The 22,162-nt window shown below is 36.4% G+C and overlaps 1 protein-coding gene and 1 non-coding gene across 3 annotated transcripts in view; one reads left to right on the top strand and one right to left on the bottom strand.

Moving 5' to 3' along the window:
* Window positions 1-22,162, top strand: part of IQUB (IQ motif and ubiquitin domain containing) — a 123,382-nt gene that overhangs the window by 10,793 nt on the left and 90,427 nt on the right. For both annotated transcript variants that reach the window (XM_067746880.1, XM_067746879.1), the window contains exons 4-7: window positions 113-274; window positions 364-536; window positions 752-907; window positions 16,161-16,371. In XM_067746880.1, coding sequence (XP_067602981.1) covers window positions 113-274; window positions 364-536; window positions 752-907; window positions 16,161-16,371 — 702 coding nt within the window. The remainder of the gene's footprint in view (window positions 1-112; window positions 275-363; window positions 537-751; window positions 908-16,160; window positions 16,372-22,162) is intronic.
* On the bottom strand, window positions 15,204-15,263 carry LOC137229631 (U7 small nuclear RNA). The gene has a single exon (XR_010945783.1). It is a non-coding gene; the product is annotated as a U7 small nuclear RNA (small nuclear RNA).

Here is a 22,162-nt window from a genome sequence, read left to right as displayed (position 1 = left end):
ATTAAACAATATGTGTTCATATAAGCACCATTGATGTTTCCCATCCCTTAAAATGAGTACATATAATCATTTCTTTGCCATAACACTTTTTATAATTTTATCTCATTTTTAGGAATGCTTATCAAAGACCATGAGACGCTACTACAACATGGAGTTAAGCCCCAGGATATTGTCCAAGTTGAAATCTTTTCTTTACATCCATTTCTATATCCAATCAAAAGACTAGATAGATCAAGTGATGCCTCTCAAATCATAACTGTCAGAGTACAAACTGGTTAGTTATTTGATATCTTTTAGATAAAGTATTTTTTTAGAGTCCCTTTGTAGTTGAACTTTCATTTAATCTTGGTTTTATCTCCTCAGGCATTGATCAGTACCAGGAAGTAGGTGTTGAGATTATAAAATCTGATTTTCACAAACCATTTCTTGGTGGATTCAGACATAAAGTAACAGGAATGGAATATCACAATGCTGGAACACAAACTGTACCTAAAAAGATTCCTGAAAAACTGAATGCATTTTGTAGGGATACACAGGTAATATTTTTATTTTTCCATGTAGGATTTTGAAGCTACAGAATCAAAAAATGTTTTATTGTGTAGCTCTCTAAAATTAAAATCTTCTAGGGAATTATATGGTAATTAAAATAATAAAAGATATTAACTTAAATGTGTAGGAAAATATGTTCTTTACTCACTTTATGTGTATATAGTGGATATTTATTTAAATTTTTTAAATGTTTTTATTTTAGACAGTTTTTCAGAGAAGAAAGCTCCAGCAAACTACAAATACAACATCCACACAGATGACTAAAATTGGTGTGTATGTATCAAATATGACTGATAAACTGGTAGCACCAGGAAAATATTTTTCAGCAGCAGAATACCATGCTAAAAGATTAAAGGCGGTAAGATAACTTTTATTATAGGCGAATACTAAATGACTTTTTACTGTGTAACCAGAGTTATGCAACCATTACCACAGTCAATTTTAGAACATTCTCATCATCCCAGAAATAAATCCTACATCCAATAGCAGCCAGCCCCTATTTCCCTCCACTCCTTTCTGCTTTAGGCAACCACTAATCTACTTTTTGCCTCTATTGATTTGCTTATTCTGGGCATTTCATATACATGTAATCATACAATGTGGAGTCTTTTGTGACTGGTTTCTTTTACTTAGCATAATGTTTTCAAGGCTTATCCATGTTGCAACATGTATCAATATATTGCAATCTATATTGCAAAATAATATTCCATTGTATGTACCCAATTGTATATACCTACTGTAGGTAGGTCAATATATATACCACAATTTGTTTGCCCATTTATCAGTTGATAGACATTTGATTTGTTTCTACTTGTTGGCTGTTAGGAATAAGGCTGCTATAAACATTCACGTACAAGTTTTTATGTGGATATGTATTTTCATTTCTCTTGGTATCTGCCTAGGAATGTAATTGCTAGATCATATGATAATTTATTTATTTATTTACTTATTTATTTTTGGCTGAGTTGGGTCTTTGTTGCTGCGCGTGGGCTTTCTCTAGTTGTGGCGAGCAGGGACTACTCTTTGTTGCAGTGCATGGGCTTCTCATCGCGGTGGCTTCTCTTGTTGTGGAGCACGGACTCTAGGCACGCGGGCTTCAGTAGTTGTGGCTCGTGGGCTCCAGAGCGCAGGCTCAGCAGTTGTGGCGCACAGGCCCAATTGCTCCGTGGCATGTGGGATCTTCCCGGACCAGGGCTTGAACCCTTGCCCCTGCATTGGCAGGCGGATTCTTAACCACTGTGCCACCAGGGGAGCCCTCATATGGTAATTCTGTTTAACCTTTTTGAGGAACTGTCAGACTGTTTTCCAAAGCAGCTGCACCATTTTATGTCCCACCAGAAGTGTGTGAGGATTCCAATTTCTCCATATCCTTATCAGCACTTTTGGATTATTGCCATCCTAGTGAGTGTGAAGTGGTATCTCATTGTGGTTTTGATTTGCGTACCCTGATGGCTAATTATACTGAATATTTTTCATGTGCTTATTAACAATTTATATATATTCTTAGGAGAAATGTACATTCAGATACTTTGTCCAATTTTAGTGAGGTTGTCTTTTTTATTATTGCTTTATTGTTTAAAAAATTTTTTTAATTGTTTGCTAAGTGGTTGCTCCAAGTGTAATTTAGGGATTAGAATATACATCTCAATTTATAGCAACATACTTTGTATTAATACTAACTGAAATTTAATAAAGTATTGAAACCTTGCTCCAATAGAACTCCAAGTTTATCCCTTCTTCTTTGTGCTATTATCATACAAACATGTACATTCTGTTTATGTTCTAAGCCCTGTAATTCCTTTTATAATTATTGTTTTTGTGCAATTGACTTTTAAATAAGAGTAGAAAAGAGGAAAATATATTTATATAGTCTTTTATATTTTACCTACATAATTACTTTTTCTGGTGCTATTTATTTCTTCATTTGAGTTAAAATTAACATCTAATATCATTTTTTTCAGTTTGGAGAATTCCCTTTAGTACTTGTGTATGCTTGTATACTTGATGGTGTCCTAAAGATCTCTGAGTCTCTGTTCCTTTACCTTTTTTCCCCCTCTTCTTCAGAGTGGATAGTTTCTAATGATCTATCATCAAATTCCTTATTCTTTCTTTTGCCAGTTAAGATCTGCTGTTGAGCCTGTTTTTTGTGTTTTCATTTCAATTATTTTACTATTAAACTCCTAAATTTCCACTTGGTTCTTTTTTTAAAAATTTCTGTCTCTTTGTTGATATTCTGTCACCATACATTTTAAACAAAAATTTATTCAATATCTAACCCTAAACATAGTCAATATAGTATTTTCCTTCTTTTTTTCCAAATGACATTAATCATAAAAAAAATTTGCAAAAAATTCCTCACCCAGATTTTTCTTTTTCTTTCCATTGGGAGATAATTATACATGGAACTTAAAAGAAGTTTCTTGTACACCTAACATTATATCACAATCATTTCTCTACCTTTTAGTATTTATTATAAACAATTTAACGGCATTATTTTATTCCACAATGTTAACACTATAATTTAATTACTTTCTTTTTTAGGACATTTAGACATGTTTTCATCAAAATCTTAATGCTATATAAATTGTAGTGTGCATTTAAAAAATACTTAGAGAAGATGTTAGAAGTTGAATTACTAGGGGAAAAAATGATGACTTTTTAAAAGTTTTAGATATTACCAAGTGTTTTTCAGAAATCTTGTACCAAATGATGTATGCATAAACCATTTATAAGAGCCCATTCCATGCTGACTTCACCAGTAGTACATATTATTTGAAAAAATTGTTGTCTCCTTATAGATGTTAAATATATTTTTATATTTTCTCTCCACCTATCACTCATACTTAGTTTATGATGTCTTTCATTATAGTCAAACTTATTAATATTCCCTTTTATGGTTTTTGCATTTTATGTATTGTTATAAAAGGCTGTTTCATCCCACAGTCATAAGTATAACTTTCTTTTATAGTTGGTGTGTGTGTACAACTTTATCTGGATTTTTAAAAATGATATGAAGAAGAGTTAAATTTTATTTTTTCCAAATGTAATGCCAACTGCTCAGTACCATGAATATTCAAGTTTATTCTCTCCACAGTAATGTATACTAAATTTTCATATATATATGCATCTGTTTCTGACTTCTGCATTCTTTCATTAATGTATACGTTTTATTCTATGTCAGTAATGTATTGCTTTAATTACTACTGATTTGTAATATATTTTGAGGCCTGGTCCATTAGGTTCTACCTCATTGTTCTTCCTTTTCAAGACTGTCTTGACTATTAACGCAAGTTTTTCTTCCATATGAATTTTAGAGTAAGTTTGCAATTTTCATGAAAAATTGCAGGTCTTGCTCAGAAGTACATTGATCAGTTGGGGAAGAGTGGACACCTTTACCCTGTTAAACATTTGGGATATCAGTTAAACATGACATACAAAGCATATGCATTTTATCTCTGCTACTTCCTAGCATCATTTTGCTTGAATAAAAAGAATTGAAAGCAGTGATTTTGTTTTTTGCGTGACAAGAAACCTGGAGCTAGACTGCTGCTCTAGCCCAATCAGCTTAGGACGTTGAGAGAGGAGCCTGTAGTCTCGGTCTGTTGACTCATTGCACTGAAGGAGACTGCTCAGCAGGGGAACCACGCGGCTAACTTTGTAGTTGACTTTATCAGTGCCTGCAATTATTCCAGCCTGAAAATGTTTACGTTTTCAGTCCAAACTAATTTACACAAAAGGAAAAGGGGGAGTTATTATAGACTTTTGGGGAGGAGTGAAGTTTTGGTGAAATTTAAGTGTTACAGTATTTTGATTGTCTCTGTCCAACAAGGTTGCGTGTAGATGGGTCAGCATCAAGTCTGGACTGAGACATGGACCAAAGAGTCCTGTTCCTTTGGTAACAAAGTTAGGAGAGAGATGTGGATGTGTTTCTTCTCTGAAGTTGAGCACGTTCGTTGTAAATCAAGGCTGCTTCTCTCTGTCAAAATAACACAGATCCTTCAGGCAAGAGTGGGATGTTTCATTCTTAGTGATCTAATTTCAGACAGCAAAGTTTATGATAGATTATGATTTTAGAGAACAAAGTTTCTCAGAGAGAAAGAAAATAGTAGTCACTCAAAGAAGGGGTTGTTATGACATTTTACTAATGTCATAACAACCTGCATAGTGTCCGTGGGAAAAATATTGCCTCCTATTAATTTTGTAGCTGACTTTATTCGTGCCTGGTATTCAAGCCTGATGGATTCTTATTTTCTCAGTCCAAATGAATTTTTAATTTCTTACTGTACGGGGCCTGGCTGGTGGCTCTGTGATGTCATCAGGAACCTGAATTCCTTTTACCCTTCCACTCTAATAATTAATCTTACTATCATGAACTTGTTACTATATGATGATAAAATGGTTAATGAACCTTCAGCATAATGTCTGCATTCTGCAAGAAGGGAGACATCAAGGGAGCATGTCCCATGGATGCCATTCAAGAATTTTCCCTGAAAGCCCCTGCCAGTGATTCAACTTGCATCTCATTGACCTGAACTGGGTCATGTGACTTCACTGTCCCTGCTGGGACTATGTGATAATTACATTTTTAAAGTTTCATATTGTTGCTCCTCAGTAAGACTGAGATTTTGTTAGTAAGGAAGTCGGAGAGAAAGGCTATTAGGTGGGGAAATGAACAACACTACACTACACTACAACACTTTCCAAACTCGGATAAAATGATATTAAGGGAATAAGAAAAGCATAAACATACAGGAACAAAGAATATATGGGAAGAGAGAAGAGTAAATGTCAGTCGATTTTTTAAAGTTGTAAAGCAGATGGGGAAGCATTGACTTACTTGAGCAGAGGAAGTGAAAATCTAAATGCCTGCCAAGGGGGCTGGCGTCAAGAACCAAATCAGTTTGCCCCACAGAATCTCGGAAAGTGAATTGGAGGTTCTGTGGAAGATGGAAGTGAGATGTGAACTGTAAACAGAGGGATTGGTTAAAAGACAGTAAAAGGAGTAAATTTCAATTTAATACGTTCTTCTATCTTGATAGATACCTTTTTATTTGTATCATGTTTATTTTATTCTTGAACTTCTTGAGTTCAGTGCTTGGTATTTATATCTTTCTTGTTGTAAGCAAGATTATATTATGTGTGACTACTGATATTTTTGTACTCATTACTGCCATCTCATTTTGTTTTTGATTTATTATTTATTCTTGTTTGTTATTTTTACTAACTTTTTTTTTTTTTTGGTTTGACTAAAGTTTTCTTTTCCATTTTTTTTTGTTCTTTCATAGGTCAGAAGTAGGTACTTTGTTTCTATTTTTCTAGTGGTTACTCATAAAAAAATTTTAATGGACTTAATTTTTTAATACCAAATGCATATTTAATCAGGCTCTATATATTGTCCATGAACAAGTCAAGGACCCTAGCAGGCTTTTCTTCATTTCTTCTTCCTCCTCACTCACTCCTCCTGTTCAGTGAGGACTTGATCTGGAATTACAATTGTATGTATATTACATCATTATAATTTACTATATAATTATAACTTCCTATTGTTTTTATATATTTACATCAATGTAATATATAAATTTTTTCAAATGTGTTATATTTAGCTTAAAACCTTTTTTGGAAGTTTTTGCTTCTTTAATTTTTCCTCTTTATTCTTTTGTTGTTGTTCTCTTTATTTTTTATTTTATTTTATTTTGTTTTTTTGATTTTTTTCGAACATCTTTATTGGAGTATAATTGCTTTACAATGGTGTGTTAGTTTCTGCTGTATAACAAAGTGCATCAGCTATACGTATACATATATCCCCATATCTCCTCCCTCTTGCATCTCCCTCCCACCCTCCCTATCCCACCCCTCTAGGTGGTCACAAAGCACCGAGCTGATCTCCCTGTGCTATGCGGCTGCTTCCCACTAGCTATCTATTTTACATTTGGTAGTGTATATATGTACATGCCACTCTCTCACGTCGTCCCAGCTTACACTTTCCCCTCCCTGTGTCCTCAAGTCTGTTCTCTACGTCTGCGTCTTTATTCTGGTCCTACCCCTAAGTTCTTCATAACCTTTTTTTTTTTCTTTCAATTCCATATTTATGTGTTAGCATATGGTATTTATTTTTCTCTTTCTGACTTACTTCACTCTGTATGACAGACTCTTGGTCCATCCACCTCACTACAAATAACTCAATTTCGTTTCTTTTTATGGCTGAGTCATAGTCCATTGTATATATATGCCACATCTTCCTTATCCATTCATCTGTTGATGGACACTGAGGTTGCTTCCATGTTCTGGCTATTGTAAATAGTGCTGCAATGAACATGGTGGTACATAACTCGTTTTGAATTATGGTTTACTCAGGGTATATGCCCAGTAGGGGGATTGTTGGGTCATTGCTACCATTGTTGGGTCATATGGTGGTTCTATTTTTAGTTTTTTAAGCAACCTCCATACTGTTCTCTATAGTGGCTGTATCAATTTACATTCCCACCAACAGTGCAAGAGGGTTCCCTTTTCTCCACATCCTCTACAGCATTTATTGTTTGTAGATTTTTTGATGATGGCCATTCTGACCGGTGTGAGGTGATACCTCATTGTGGTTTTGATTTGCATTTCTCTAATGATTAGTGATGTTGATCATCCTTTCATGTGTTTGTTGGAAATCTGTATATCTTCTTTGGAGAAATGTCTATTTAGGTCTTCTGCCCATTTTTGGATTGGGTTGTTTGTTTTTTTGATATTGAGCTGCATGAGCTGCTTATGTATTTTGGAGATTAATCCTTTGTCAGTTGCTTTGTTTGCAAATATTTTCTCCCATTTTCAGGGTTGCCTTTTTGTCTTGTTTATGGTTTCCTCTGCTATGCAAAAGCTTTTAAGTTTCATTAGGTCCCACTTGTTTATTTTTGTTTTTATTTCCGTTTCTCTAGGAGGTGAGTCAAAAAGGATCTTGCTGGGATTTATGTCATAGAGTGTTCAGCCTATGTTTTCCTCTAAGAGTTTGATAGTGTCTGGCCTTCCATTTAGGTCTTTAATCCACTTTGAGTTTATTTTTGTGTATGGTGTTAGGGAGTGTTCTAATTTCATTCTCTTACATGTAGCTCTCCAATTTTCCAAGCAACACTTATTGAAGAGGCTGTCTTTTCTCCATTGTATATTCTTGCCTCTTTAATCAAAAATAAGGTGACCATATGTGCATAGGTTTATCTCTGGGTTTTCTGTCCTGTTCCATTGATCTGTCTTTCTGTTTTTGTGCCAGTACCATACTGTCTTGATTACTGTAGCTTTGTAGTGTAGTCTGAAGTCAGTGAGCCTGATTCCTCCAGCTCCATTTTTCTTTCTCAGGATTGCTTTGGCTATTTGGGGTCTTTTGTGTTTTCATACAAATTGTGAAATTTTTTGTTCTAGTTCTGTGAAAAATGCCATTGGTAGTTTGATAGGGATTGCATTGAATCTGCAGATTGCTTTGGGTAGTATAGTCATTTTCACAATGTTGATTCTTCCGATCCAAGAACATGGTATATCTCTCCATCTGTTTGTATCATCTTTAATTTCTTTCATCAGTGTCTTATAGTTTTCTGCATACAGGTCTTTTGTCTCCTTAGGTAGGTTTATTCCTAGGTATTTTATTTTTCTGTTGCAGTGGTAAATGGGAGTGTTTCCTTAATTTCATTTTCAGATTTTTCATCATTAGTGTATAGGAATGCAAGAGATTTCTGTGCCTTAATTTTTTTATTCTGCTACTTTTGATTAGCTCTAGTAGTTTTCTGGTAGCATCTTTAGCATTCTCTGTGTATAGTATCATGTCATCTGCAAACAGTGACAGTTTTACTTCTTCTTTTCCAATTTGGATTCCTTTAATTTTTTTTCTTCTTTTATTGCTGTGGCTAGGACTTCCAAAACTATGTTGAATAATAGTGGTGAGAGTGGGCAACCTTGTCTTGTTCCTGATTTTAGAGGAAATGGCTTCAGTTTTTCACCATTGGGAACGATGTTGGCTATGGGTTTGTCATATATGGCCTTTATTATGTTGAGGTAAGTTCCCTCTCTGCCTACTTTCTGGAGAGTTTATTATAAATGAGTATTGAATTTTGTTGAAAGCTTTTTCTGCATCTTTTGAGATTATCATATGGTTTTTATCCTTCAGTTTGTTAATATGGTTTATCACATCGATTGATTTGCATATATTGAAGAATCCTTGCATTCCTGGGATAAACCCCACTTGATCATGGTGTATGATCCTTTTAATGTCCTGTTGGATTCTGTTTGCTAGTATTTTGTTGAGGATTTTTGCATCTATGTTCATCAGTGATATTGGCCCGTAGTTTTCTTTTTTTGCGACATCTTTGTCTGGTTTTGGTATTGGTGATGGTTGCCTCGTAGAATGAGTTTGGGAGTGGTCCTCGCTCTGCTATATTTTGGAAAGTTTGAGAAAGATAGGTGTTAGCTCTTTAAATGTTTGATAGAATTTGCCTGTGGAGCTCGCTGGTCCTGGGCTTTTGTTTGTTGGAAGATTTTTAATCACAGTTTCAATTTCAGTGCTTGTGATTGGTCTGTTTATATTTTCTATTTCTTCCTGGTTCAGTCTCGGAAGGTTGTGCTTTTCTAAGAATTTGTTCATTTCTTCCAGGTTGTCCATTTTATTGGCATATAGTTGCTTGTAGTAATCAATCTCTCACGATGCTCTGTATTTCTGCAGTGTCAGTTGTTACTTCTCCTTTTTCCTTTCTAATTCTGTTGATTTGAGTCTTCTCCGTTTTTTCTTGATGAGTCTGGCTAATGGTTTATCAATTTTGTTTATCTTCTCAAAGAACCAGCTTTTAGTTTTATTGATCTTTGCTATTGTTTCCTTCATTTCTTTTTCAGTCATTTCTGATCTGATCTTTATGATTTCTTTCCTTCTGCTAACTTTGGGTTTTTTTCCTTCTTCTTTCTCTAATTGCTTTAGATGTAAGTTTAGGTTGTTTATTTTGAGATTTTTCTTGTTTCTTGAGGTAGGATTATATTGCTATAAACTCCCCTCTTAGAACTGCTTTTGCTGCATCCCATAGGTTTTGGGTTGTTGTGTTTTCATTGTCATTTGTTTCTAGGTAGTTTTTGATTTCCTCTTTGATTTCTTCAGTGATCTCTTGGTTATTTGGAAGCACACTGTTTAGACTCCATGTGTTTGCAGTTTTTACAGTTTTCTTTCCTGTAACTGATATCTAGTCTCATAGTGTTGTGGTCGGAAAAGATACTTGATACTATTTCAATTTTATTAAGTTTACTAAGGCTTGTTTTGTGACCCAAGATATGGTATATCCTGGAGAATGTTCCATGAGCACGTGAGAAGAAAGTGTATTCTGTTGTTTTTGGATGGAATGTCCTATACGTATCAGTTAAGTCTGTCTTGTTTAATGTGTCATTTAAAGCTTTTGTTTCCTTTTTTATTTTCATTTTTGGTGATATGTCCATTGGTGAAAGTGGGGTGTTAAAGTCCCCTACTCTGATTGTGTTACTGTCGATTTCCCCTTTTATGGCTGTTAGCGTTCGCATTATGTATTGAGGTGTTCCTATGTTGGGTGCACAAATATTTACAATTGTTATATCTTCTTCTTGGATTGATCCCTTGATCATTATGTAGTGTCCTTCTTTGTCTCTTGTAATAGTCTTTGTTTTAAAATCTATTTTGTTTGATATGAGAATTGCTACTTTCTGTTGATTTCCATTTGCATGGAATATCTTTTTCCATCCCCTCACTTTCAGTCTGTATGTGTTCCTAGGTCTGAAGTGGGTCTCTTGTAGACAGCATATATATGGGTCTTGTTTCTTTATCCATTCAGCCAGTCTAGGTGTTTGGGTGGAGTATTTAATCCACTTACATTTAAGGTAATTATCGATATGTATGTTCCTATTACCATTTTCTTAAGTGTTTTGGGTTTGTTATTGTCGGTCTTTCCCTTCTCTTGTGTTTCCTGCCTAGAGAAGTTCCTTTAGCATTTGTTGTAAAGCTGGTTTGGTGGTGGTGAATTCTCTTAGCTTTTGCTTGTTTGTAAAGGTTTTACTTTTTCTGTCAAATGTGAATGAGATCCTTGCTGGGTAGAGCAATCTTGGTTGTAGGTTTTCCCCTTTCATTACTTTAAATATGTTCTGCCACTCCCTTCTGGCTTGCAGAGTTACTACTGAAAGATCAGCTGTTAACCTTATGGGGATTCTCTTGTATGTTGCTTGTTGCTTTTCCCTTGCTGCTCTCAATATTTTTTCTTTGTATTTAACTTTTGATAGTTTGATTAATACACGTCTTAGCATGTTTCTCCTTGGATTTATCCTGTTTGGGACTGTGTGTGCTTCCTGGACTTGACTGACTATTTCCTTTCCCATGTTAAGGAAGTTTTCAACTATAATCTCTTCAAATATTTTCTCAGACCCTTTCTTTTTCTCTTCTTCTTCTGGGACCCCTATAATTCTAATGTTAGTTCATTTAATATTGTCCCAGGGGTCTCTGAGACTATCCTCATTTCTTTTCATTCTTTTTTCTTTATTCTGCTCTGTGATAGTTATTTCTGCTATTTTATCTTCCAAGTCACTTATCCGTTCTTCTGCCTCAGTTATTCTGCTATTGATTCCTTCTAGAGAATTTTAAATTTCATTTATTGTGTTGTTTATTAATTTTTGTTTGCTCTTTAGTTTTTCTAGGCCCTTGTTAAACGTTTCTTGTATTTTCTCCATTCTATTTCCAAGATTTTAGATCATCTTTACTATCATTACTCTGAATTCTTTTTCAGGTAGACTGCCTATTTCTTCTTCATTTATTTGGTCTGTTGGGTCTTTACCTTGCTCCTTCATCTGCTGCATATTTCTCTGTCTTCTAATTTTGCTTAACTTACTCTGTTTGGGGTCTCCTTTCCACAGGCTGCAGGTTCATAGTTCCCATTGTTTTTGGTGTCTGTCCCCAGTGGGTAAGGTTGGTTCAGTGGCTTGTGTAGGCTTCCTGGTTGGGGGGACTGGTGCTTGTGTTCTGGTGGGTGAGGCTGGATCTTGTCTTTCTGGTGGGTAGGACCACGTCCGTTGGTGTATTTTGTGGTGTCTATGAACTTAGTATGATTTTAGGTAGCGTCTCTGCTAATGGGTGAGGTTGTGTTTCTGTCTTTCTAGTTGTTTGGCATGGGGCGTCCAGCACTGGAGCTTGCTGGCCGTTGGGTGGAGCTGGGTCTTAGTGTTTACACGGAGATCTCTGGGAGAGCTCTAGCCGATTGATATTATGTGTGGCCAGGAGGTCTCTGGTGATCCAATATCCTGAACTCGGCTCTCCCACCTCAGAGGCTCAGGCCTGACACCAGATTGGTGCAACAAGAGCCTGTCAGCTACACAGCTCAGAATAAAAGGGAGAAGAAAAGAAAGATAGAAAAAATAAATAAATACAAAGTTAAAAAAGAAAATTATTAAAATAAAAAAGTAATAATAAAAGAAAAAAAAAGAAGAGAGCAACCAAACCAATAAACAAATCTACCATTGATAACAAGCACTAAAAACTGTACTAAGATAAGCATAAAAATCAGAAACAAGTCAGTCACAGACAGCAAACCCCAAGTCCACAGTTGCTCCCAAAGTCCACCACCTCAATTTGGGATGATTTGTTATCTATTAAGGTATTCCACAGATGCAGGGTACATCAAGTTGATTGTGGAGATTTACTCTGCTGCTCCTAAGGCTGCTGGGAGAAATTTCCCTTTGTCCTCTTTGTTTGCACAGCTCCCAGGGGCTCAGCTTTGGATTTGGCCCTCCCTCTGCGTGTAAGTCGCCTGAGGGCATCTGTTCCCTCCCAGACAGGAGGGGGTTAAAGCAACGGCTGATTAGGGGGCTCTGGCTCACTCAGGCCTGGGGGAGGGATGGGTACGTTAGTTATAATTGGAATACTGGGCGAGCCTGCGGCTGCAGAGGCCAGCGTGTCATTGCAACAGCCTGAGGTATGCCGTGTGTTCTCCCAGGGAAGCTGTCCCTGGACCACGGGACCCTGGCAGTGGCGGGCTGCACAGGCTCCCAGGGGGGCAGTGTGGATAGTGACCTGTGCTTGCACACAGGATTCTTGGTGGCTGCAGCAGCAGTGTTAGCATTTCATGCCCGTCTCTGGTGTCCGACCTGATAGCTGCGGCTTCCGCCCATCTCTGGAGCTCATTTAGGTGGTGCTCTGAATCCCCTCTCCTCGCACACCCCGAAACAATGGTCTCTTGCCTGTTAGGCAAGTCCAGACATTTTCCCGGACTCCCTCTCGTCTAGCTGTGGGGCATTAGCCCCCTTCAGGCTGTGTTCACGCAGCCAACACCAGTCCTCTCCCTGGGATCCAACCTTCAAAGCTCAAGCCTCAACTCCCAGCCCCCGCCCACCCAGGCCGGGGAGCAGACAAGCCTCTCAGGCTGGTGAGTGCCGGTCGGCACCTATCCTCTGTGCGAGAATCTCTCCGCTTTGCCCTCCTCACCCCTGTTCCTGTGCTTTCTTCCATGGCTCTGAAGCTCCCCCCCGCCCACCCCCCATCTCCACCAGTGAAGGGGCTTCCTAGTGTGTGGAAACCTTTCCTCCTTCACAGCTCCCTCCCAGAGGTGCAGGTCCCATCCCTATTCTTTTGTCTCTGGTTTTTCTTTTTTCTTTTGCCCTACCCAGGTACCTGGGGAGTTTCTTGCCTTTTGGGAAGTCCGAGGTCTGCCAGTGTTCAGTAGGTGTTCTGTAGGAGTTGTCCCACGTGTAGATGCATTTTTGATGTATTTGTGGGGAGGAAGGTGATCTCCATGTCTTACTCCCTCTGCCGTCTTGAAGGCCTCCCCCTCTTTATTGTTCTTGTTGGAACATATTCTCTAGTAATTATTTCAGATATTACACATGGGAGGTGAACCATCTAAGTCCTATTGAATGAACCTCATTTTGGGTTTTAGTCTGAGTGGGTGTAGAAGGTTAGATTCAAACTTATTTTCAAAATTATTTTATTTTATAACTTTGAAGCTGTTTTTGATTAAAAGTCTGATGTCAATGGGATTCTCAGTTCTTTGTTTCCTCTTTCTGGAAGATTTTAGAATTTTCACTTAATCCTTAGTCACCTTACTGTGATGTGCTTGAGACTTGGTGATGGATCCTTTCTATCTGAGAGCTCATGTCTTTAGTTTGGGGAAATGCTCTTCTATTATATTTTGAGCAATTTCTCTAATCCAACTTTCTTCATTCTGTCTGGAACTTGTATCAGACATATTTTGGAATGTCTACATTTATTTTCCATGGCTCTTAATATTCCTCCATTCTTTCTAATTTTTACGACCTTTCAACGTGCATTCTAAAAGATTTTCTTGTCTAAGTTTCTTGCTTACTAATTCCCTCTTAGACTCTGCATGTTCTGTAGATCAGCAGAATAGATTATAGGAACCTATTCTTCCCATTGTAGTAAAGCTTAACCTGGGCATGAGGCTGCAACACTGAAAACTGCATTTTATAACCTCTTTTCTATGTTGGTGAGGCCAAGGAACTAAGGCCTGGAAAAAAGAAATGTGAGGGGAAATGATGTGTGCCCCTTCTGGGTATTGCTCTTAAAGTGACTGGATTGCAGTTCTTTTGTCTTTTCCCCCATTCTACTGACTAGAAGATCAGCCACTAGGAAACACAAGTAGGAAGCCATTTGTAATACAGCACAGAGCTTCCTACTAGTCCTAAACTGCTTGCCAATCCCTGGGCCAATCCCTGGAGTATCATGCGAGAAGGGAAAAACTAAGTTGTTTAAACAACTGTGTTTTAGTATCCTTAATGAGTTTAACAAGTTTAATAGCCCCCAAGATAAACACATTGTACTGATTTTTTTTTTAATTTCAAAGATAAAAATGTTGTCACAGTCTTTTGTTCCTTCTTTTGTATTGATTCAACAGCCTTTCCTTTCTCTCTGAAAATGTTAACTCTATCTAGTCTGGTCTTGTTTTTTGTTTTGCTTTGTTTTGTTTTACTCTAAAAGAGTGGTTCTAAAACTTTGGCATGCAGCAGAACATGTGGAAAATTTGTAAATATACAGAATCCATGCCCACCCCAGAATTTCTGATTCATTAACTGTGGGGTGGGCCTGAGAATACGCATTTCTAACAATTTTCCAGATGCTGCTGCTGCTGCTGGTGGGCTGGCCACCATACTTTGAGAACCTCTGTTCTAGTAACTCTCTTTCACACGAATGTAAATTCTTCTACACTGAATGAGGAACCTTTTATTCTGTTGGCTGTTGTCAAATCTTTGGTTACTCTTGGGTGTGTACTCAAGAGTATTTGAAATTTCTGATGTCCAAAGTGCTACAACACATTTGTTTACTGTAGCCTTACCTCAGTGGCTTTCAGGGATGTGCAAGGCTTGATTCTGGGAGGCAGCTAGTTTTCTGGAGAGGGGGCTTCTATTCATTCTGGGCGTCACCAGCTTTCTGGGACACCAACCACTTTTGCCTAGAGGCAAATACCTCTGATGCTCTTTACCTAAATTGTTTTAGAGGAGCCTGTCCCTTTTGCATTTTTCAAGCAGTCACCTTGTTAGTTGCCCTAAGACCCCTTCTGCTCACAGGATCCACCAGTTTTGGGGTTGAAACATCTTAGAGACACTTCTGTGTTTTCTAGCTTGCCTCTCCAGTGCATGATTAGGCTGTAGATTCCTTCAAATTCCACCCTTGCTCTGTGGGGGGTTTTCCGGTGTGGACCAGAAAACCTGAGACAAATTTTAAGAGAGCTGTAATACTAATTCCTTCTTCAATTTATTCCATGTGCCTCCTTTCTTGAAGGGAATTCTTTAAAGTTTCTGTTCTGTTGGAGGACTCCTTCAGTATGATCCAATATCTTTATTGATTTCTGCTTCTATAATTTTTCTGTAGTCATCAGGGGTTAGGATGAGGGGAAGGGACGTGTCAGCATATTCTCTACCCTCAAACTTGATCTAGCCTCTCTATATTTTACTTTTTTTAAATGAGTTTACTAAATAAAAACAAAAAATCTCTCAGTTATATCGCAAGCTTTTTGTAACTCTAGTACTGTATTATATACCTTCAGACATATATATTTTTCTTACAATTTAATAAATACATGTTTGCTTCGGTGGTTTCCACATATAACCTACCCACTGTGTAGTTAGTAAATACCATTTTTTAAAAGGTATGAGCCTATGCTAATGACAATTAAGAAAAAGTAGGTAACAGTACATAGTATTCATAACAGTAATAGTATTTATTGAGGACATGTGGTGTACCAGGCTTGAGGTAAGCACTTTATATGCATAGTATTATTATCACTGTTTTGCACCTGAGGGTACTAAAGTACAAAGATGGCAAGTAACTTACCCAAATTAACTAACTAGTGAGTAGCAGAGGGAAGATTTAAACTAAGCTGTACTCCAGACCTTGTGCTCTTAACTTCATACTAACTGCCTCCTGTGAAGGTATACTTGCTACTAGATTTCAAAGTCAGATAGCTGATGTGCATTATCTATGACCTTTCTGTTATAATGTATGTGAGAATACATGGCATAGAGCTGAAACTAGACTCTCAGTATTTTTTAGTACTTATTGAATTGGAATAGAAATAGTCATTGTTGCCTTTCATTGTGTAATAAGGTTGACCATATTTTATTTTCTTTAAGTATAGGTAATTGTGATACAGACTTACTACAGACGATGGCATGCTAAAGCTGTGGTAGACAAGTTAAAAAGACAGAAAATGTTAAGGTTGCAGTGGGAAGCACAGGAAGAACTAAGGAAGATAAGAGAAAAAGAAGAGTGGATGAAATTGGATTATTACCGGAGGCATAATCCTCAAACAAAAGAAGATTTTGAACTTCTTTACAATGCACTGGAACGTAAGTTTGAAATAGGCTTTGCATAAAATATTAATTTTATAATTTTTCATTAGTAGGAAAAACAGGTTTACTAAAGACAAAAGGGGAACCTTATTATTTTAGGAAGATGTCTGGGGTATCTGGACTAGAGAATTTTAAAAGATGAATAATGTCTTACATTTGGGACAGGAATTAAGGCTGGTGTGAAATTGGAAACGCTTTTATATTAACAATGGATGAATAAAATGTGACTACAGCTCTGTGAATTATTCAGTTTTAGTATGTTATCTCATTTGCTACTCATCCCTATGAGATAAAAAGAGAAAGTATTGTCCAGTCTGTTTCTCTGATGGTCTTGGGAATTTGTGAACTCAGAGTTGAACTGTCTTGAACCCCTCAGTCCAGCATTCTGTCTCTGATTCTGCTCTTTACAGGAGATACCTTTTTATTCCCTTCTACTAATGATTATAAATATATATATATGTATATGTATATATATTCTCTACACATTTGATTTTATGGCTTATTTCTTCCATAGGATGTGTGCTAGTCATTGACACAGTTAAAAACTTCCGTTACTTGAACAAGTCAATCACTTCCTACTTTGGGCAGTATATACACTGTTCTTCTTGAAGCTTTTCCCCAATACCCACCTTCTAATCTCAGCTTAAATATCACCTACTCAAAGCCTTTTGTGACTGACAGTGCAACTGGGACATCCTATTACCATCTTATGGTTCTCACTGCATACCAACTTTTCATTTATAACACCACAATACGTTTTTTTTAACATTAATTTCACTACTGGACTGTAAGCTCCGTAAATGAATGACTCATTTATTTTTTGGATGATCTCTTTTTCTGTGTTTAGCTCACATGCCCAACAAATACTGGTAGAATGAATAAGTGAATGAATGAAGGGAAACCCAAGGATGTAGCCATGCAACTGTCTCTAGCTTCTGCTTTCCCAAGAGTACCTCTAAAGTAGAAGTAACCAGAACAGAAGAGTTATTTGTTACCTTAGATACCAGAAAGTGAAGTTGGGCTCTTGTGATGACATAGAAGAATTAAAAAAATTAAAAGTAGCCTCAGTTATTTTTTTAGTTGAATACGGTCTTTTTATCCAAAGAAATAATAGTCTTTGACTTCTCTATGATTATTCATAATATTAACTTTAAGTAAATTTTCTTACTATAACGTTGTTTCTTTATATACTGTTTATTTGTGGACGTTACTATGTGCTCTGTTACTCAGGTCATCCTTTCCTCTCTAATCGAATACAATTTTAGGTGTCAGATATCAGGTCTATTTAAATAGCTATATGATAATATGCTATTTACTGAAGATGATACAATTAAACACTAGGTCTAACAAGCAATAGTAATACATCTATCTCTTTGATAAATGGAAGAAAATGGAAATGAAATTTCTTACATAAAAGAGACATCTCTTAGTTTTCTTCCAGGCCTAAAATTCTAAATTAGAACTCTAAGAATAATTTAAAGTTCTGTTTTGTTGTAGTTAAAATTCTGGTTCACAAGCTCAGTAATTTACATAGCTCTTCTATTTACTATAGTTTTCATTCCATATTCTTTACTCCAGTGTTTGAAACTGTTGCCCCCTTGTGGCTCATAGTGACAATTGCATAGTTTGAATTACAACTCCTAATAAAGTTTAACTTTTCCTCCAGGTAACCTGTTGCTTAGTAATAAAAGCAAAATGATATCAATTTAGGAAAATGAATTTAACTGTATAAGATAATATGCTGTATCAAAGACAAGACTATCTCAGGGCAACAGTGTTTGATTTTTTTTTTTTTTTTTTTTTTGCGGTACTCGGGCCTCTCACTGTTGTGGCCCCTCCCGTTGCGGAGCACAGGCTCCGGATGCGCAGGCTCAGCGGCCATGGCTCACGGGCCCAGCCGCTCCGTGGCATGTGGGATCTTCCCGGACCGGGGCACGAACCCGTGTCCCCTGCATCGGCAGGCGGACTTTCAACCACTGCACCACCAGGGAAGCCCCAACAGTGTTTGATTTTTATGTCTTTTTTTTTTTTTTTTTCTTATATCAGTATGTTGAGGGCAACTTCTTTCATTGATCTGACTGGTCACTCTTATCTCAGACTCGGTATAGGAGTCATTATCTTGAGGAAATGTCTCTTATCAACATGGATTAGGCTCAGAGCCTCTTTTCCTTGCCCCATTATTCTCTGTGCATACCATTCTCTTAACTGTCCATGTCTGTACCTAGGACACCAGATAGGACCTTGTTCATTATGTCTAATAAATGTTTGTTGAATTGAATCTTCTACCCTTTGTCTTGTTTTAACTAGTGGAAATGGTGTTTTCTGACTCGTCTCTAATTATTACCTCTTGATCTCAAGGTCCCTTGACTTCTAGCTTCTGGCGACTCGACTCGCTGGCCCCAGTCCTTTGACAGATCTGGCCCTGGGCTTTCAGTCTGAATCTTTCTTGGTTTTTTTCCATTCAGGCTTCCAGTCTGTGATAAGAATTTTAAAAAGCAGATGCGTATAAACTGCCAGTGACAGACAAAATATTGTATGTTCTGCTGTTTCTTGTTTGGAAATAGCAAGTTTATTAGATCTCAGAAATTTTAAAATGTGTATGGACTTTATATGTTAGTGCTATCCTTTCATTTTATAATTGAACTTCAGACCCTGGAAATTAGGTTAATTTGTTCAAGAATGTAAGTTAAGGTTATAAGATAAATGTATTCTTTGAAAGGAACCGGTTGCTTTCATATCTTTTTCTTTAAAAATATTGGAGGTTATTGACATCTGTTATGGGCTGAATTATGTTCCCCCCAAATTAAGATGTTGAAGTTCTAACATCCAGTACCTCAGAATGTGACTGTATTTGGAGATAGGGCCTTTAAAGAACTAATGAAGAAAAAGTGAGCTCATATGGGACCCTAGTCCCGTATGACTGGTATCCTTATAAGAAGAGGAGATTAGGACACAGACATGCACAGAGAGAAGGTCATGTGAAGACAGTGGAGGAAGGTGGCTCTTTATAAGCCCAGGATAGAGGCCCTCAGGAGAAACTAATCCTGCTATCACCTTGATCTTGAACTTCCATCCTTCAGAACTGTGAGGAAATAAATTTCTGTTATTTAAGCCTCCCAGTCTGGTACTTTGCAATGACAGCCCTAGCAAACTAATGTAGGATTCCAATTTTTTTTGTTTGCTTTTATTATCATTCCCAGGGAGCATATATTTTATGAAAGCAGGAAGAATCTCTCATTTTTCTCAATGTCTTCTCTGTATAGTTCTGGAAACTGTCAAATCAGTTATAAAATCAGTTTTATATAGCTGTTCCTGGTGTCTGTGTTTTTCTATTCCTTATTAGTAGTGGGTCATGGTATTTTTCTGATGCCATGTTCTATCCTTTACTGTAGATTTACAGGGAGTTTGTTCATCTAATGGAGAATTTTATTGGAATTAAGGTCCATTATTTTCATATTTCTAATTAGCTTCATTGGGTTGTTTCCTTTTTAAAAGTCATACTAATAATTTAAGCAAAATACAAAATCTGAATATATATGGATATAACTGTATTTGAATACACATATGTATAGCTCCAGATTCACCCAGGACTTAAGGATTAATCTAGCAGATCAGTATATTGCTTTTTGAGGTTGGCAGAATAGCTTAAATATCCTAGTGGCCTAAATTTATTACTGGTCCCAAAGGTTTCTAATGTAAAACTGGGAAGTAAAATACGCTTACTAATATCATTCAGATTTATTTGCTTTCTGGGAACATCCATATAATCCCATGAGGTAAATATTCTCAGTTATTATTTCCACAAGCAAGCAATCTTCCTCTTTATTCATATACTGCCTTTTAGTATATGGATATTGTCAAAGTTTTAAAGCTTTTTGGTTGGTAAAACTACTCTTAAATGATAAGCTCATCAATCATGGATTTTCTGGACTTTCATAACATAATTTAGCCCTTAAATTTACAATCCTTTTGCTGAACACAATTTAGCTTTTAAATTTACAAATGCTCTTTTCGAATAGACCAAACACTACAGTATCTGAATAATGTATTCCTGGTAAGAGACAGAATGGGATTCTTATAAAGAACACAAGTGACAAGTCCTTGACCTGATCAGGATGATTTCAAATTGAAATTTGAGAGGAGGAAGAAATAATATGATAAAATTATAAAACTAGATATCATGAAAGGCAGTGGTTATAACAGAGGAGGGCCAGAAACAACATGACTTGAGATATTTACCTTTCGATGCAGGGACTAGTATTAAAGTAAACTTGAAATTTTAATAGAAGAAGGAAAATATTTCTAATTATATAAATTATATATAAATGTAATATATTCTGAAATATCCCTGCAACACGATGAGAGAGTAATCATGCCTGGAATATAACAACAGAAGAATACATTTTACTTGATTGAATCATATCTAATAGAAGATAAGAGGAAGTAATCTTATGTCAAGAGTTGATTTACCCAAAGGAAGTCTTTAAAACTAATGGTGAAAAATGTCAGGCTTTTGGGTAAAGATAAATGTAATGACAAACAAAAATTCTGTCCCAGTGGAAGGATTTTACAGTCTATCCAACTAGGGAGAGGCAGAGACACGTTTGCTCCTTCAAGAAGGCATTATGTCTTTCTCACTTTTGTATGTACCATCAAACTTTATAGAGTTCTTTCAGATAACAATTGCTCAAAAACTGTAGTTGAGTATTTTGAATTGGCGAAGAAGTGATAGGATTTTGACAAGTATTGATATAATAACCAGATCAGGGAACTAGGATTTTTGAAGTTCAGATAAAAAATAGGCTTGATTCTATGGCCAGAGTGTAGTTCATGAGACTCTGAAGCTTCATCATTCTGACAATAAAGTAATAAATCGTCTCTACATAAAAGGAAAGAATTACATGGCTAATGAAGTAAATATGGCTTTCCAGTAGTAAAGCACCTAATAAGTTCACATTGAAAAGAATTGTGATGAATGTCAAAGACTAGAGTGACTTTTTGGAATTGTTTGTTCAGAATAAAGAACAGTAGGTCACTGTTTCTACTTTTGTTTTGCTTCCATGTTCTGTGAAGAGCAGAAAACAAATATGGCTCAAATGAGTTCAGGTTCACAGTCCAAATGTATGTCCCAGGGGATCAAAGCCATACTGTTACCTTTCAGTATTCATGGAGAATGGGAGGTGTGCCCAGAAGACATGACCTTCCAGAGGAGGCTTGTGATTAACTGTCACATACATTACATCTTTTTGTAACTCTGCCCGGCTCCCTGCCCCAATACACACTTTTCAGGTGCCTGATTTAAATATGAGGCTTACTTATGTAAAATTCCCCCAAATTGACCTTACTGCAATTTTTGTTTCATCCTATGCATTTTGATATGTAGTGCTTTTATTTTTCTTTCCTTAATTGTTGACACTCATACCTTTTACTTCTTATTTGATTAAAATGTTATTTTTGATAGTATTGCTTACATTTCCAAGCAGATGGGAATATATTTCTTTTTTAAACTTTTGTTATTAATTGTAGTTGAATTGTACTGTGTCAAAAAATGCAGTTTTCGATGTTTCTGATTTGGGGGATTTATGTTTTCTTCCATTCCTACTCCTAGAATTTATATAACTTTATATAAATGCTTCATAGAACTTCGAAAATAAGATATATTTTCAGACTTTGGTGTTCAGAGCTTGATGTATATTAATTAATTTAAATTGGTTAATCATACTGTGTCAGATATTTTTTGTTTTTAATTCTTCTTTACTTGACTGTCATAGATTAACTCATTTGTATT

Source organism: Pseudorca crassidens, chromosome 8 (assembly GCF_039906515.1).
Source record: "Pseudorca crassidens isolate mPseCra1 chromosome 8, mPseCra1.hap1, whole genome shotgun sequence".
Classification (NCBI taxonomy): Eukaryota; Metazoa; Chordata; class Mammalia; order Artiodactyla; family Delphinidae; genus Pseudorca; species Pseudorca crassidens.
Note: the sequence above shows the minus strand (reverse complement) of the source record. Positions and strands in the feature narration are given on the sequence as shown.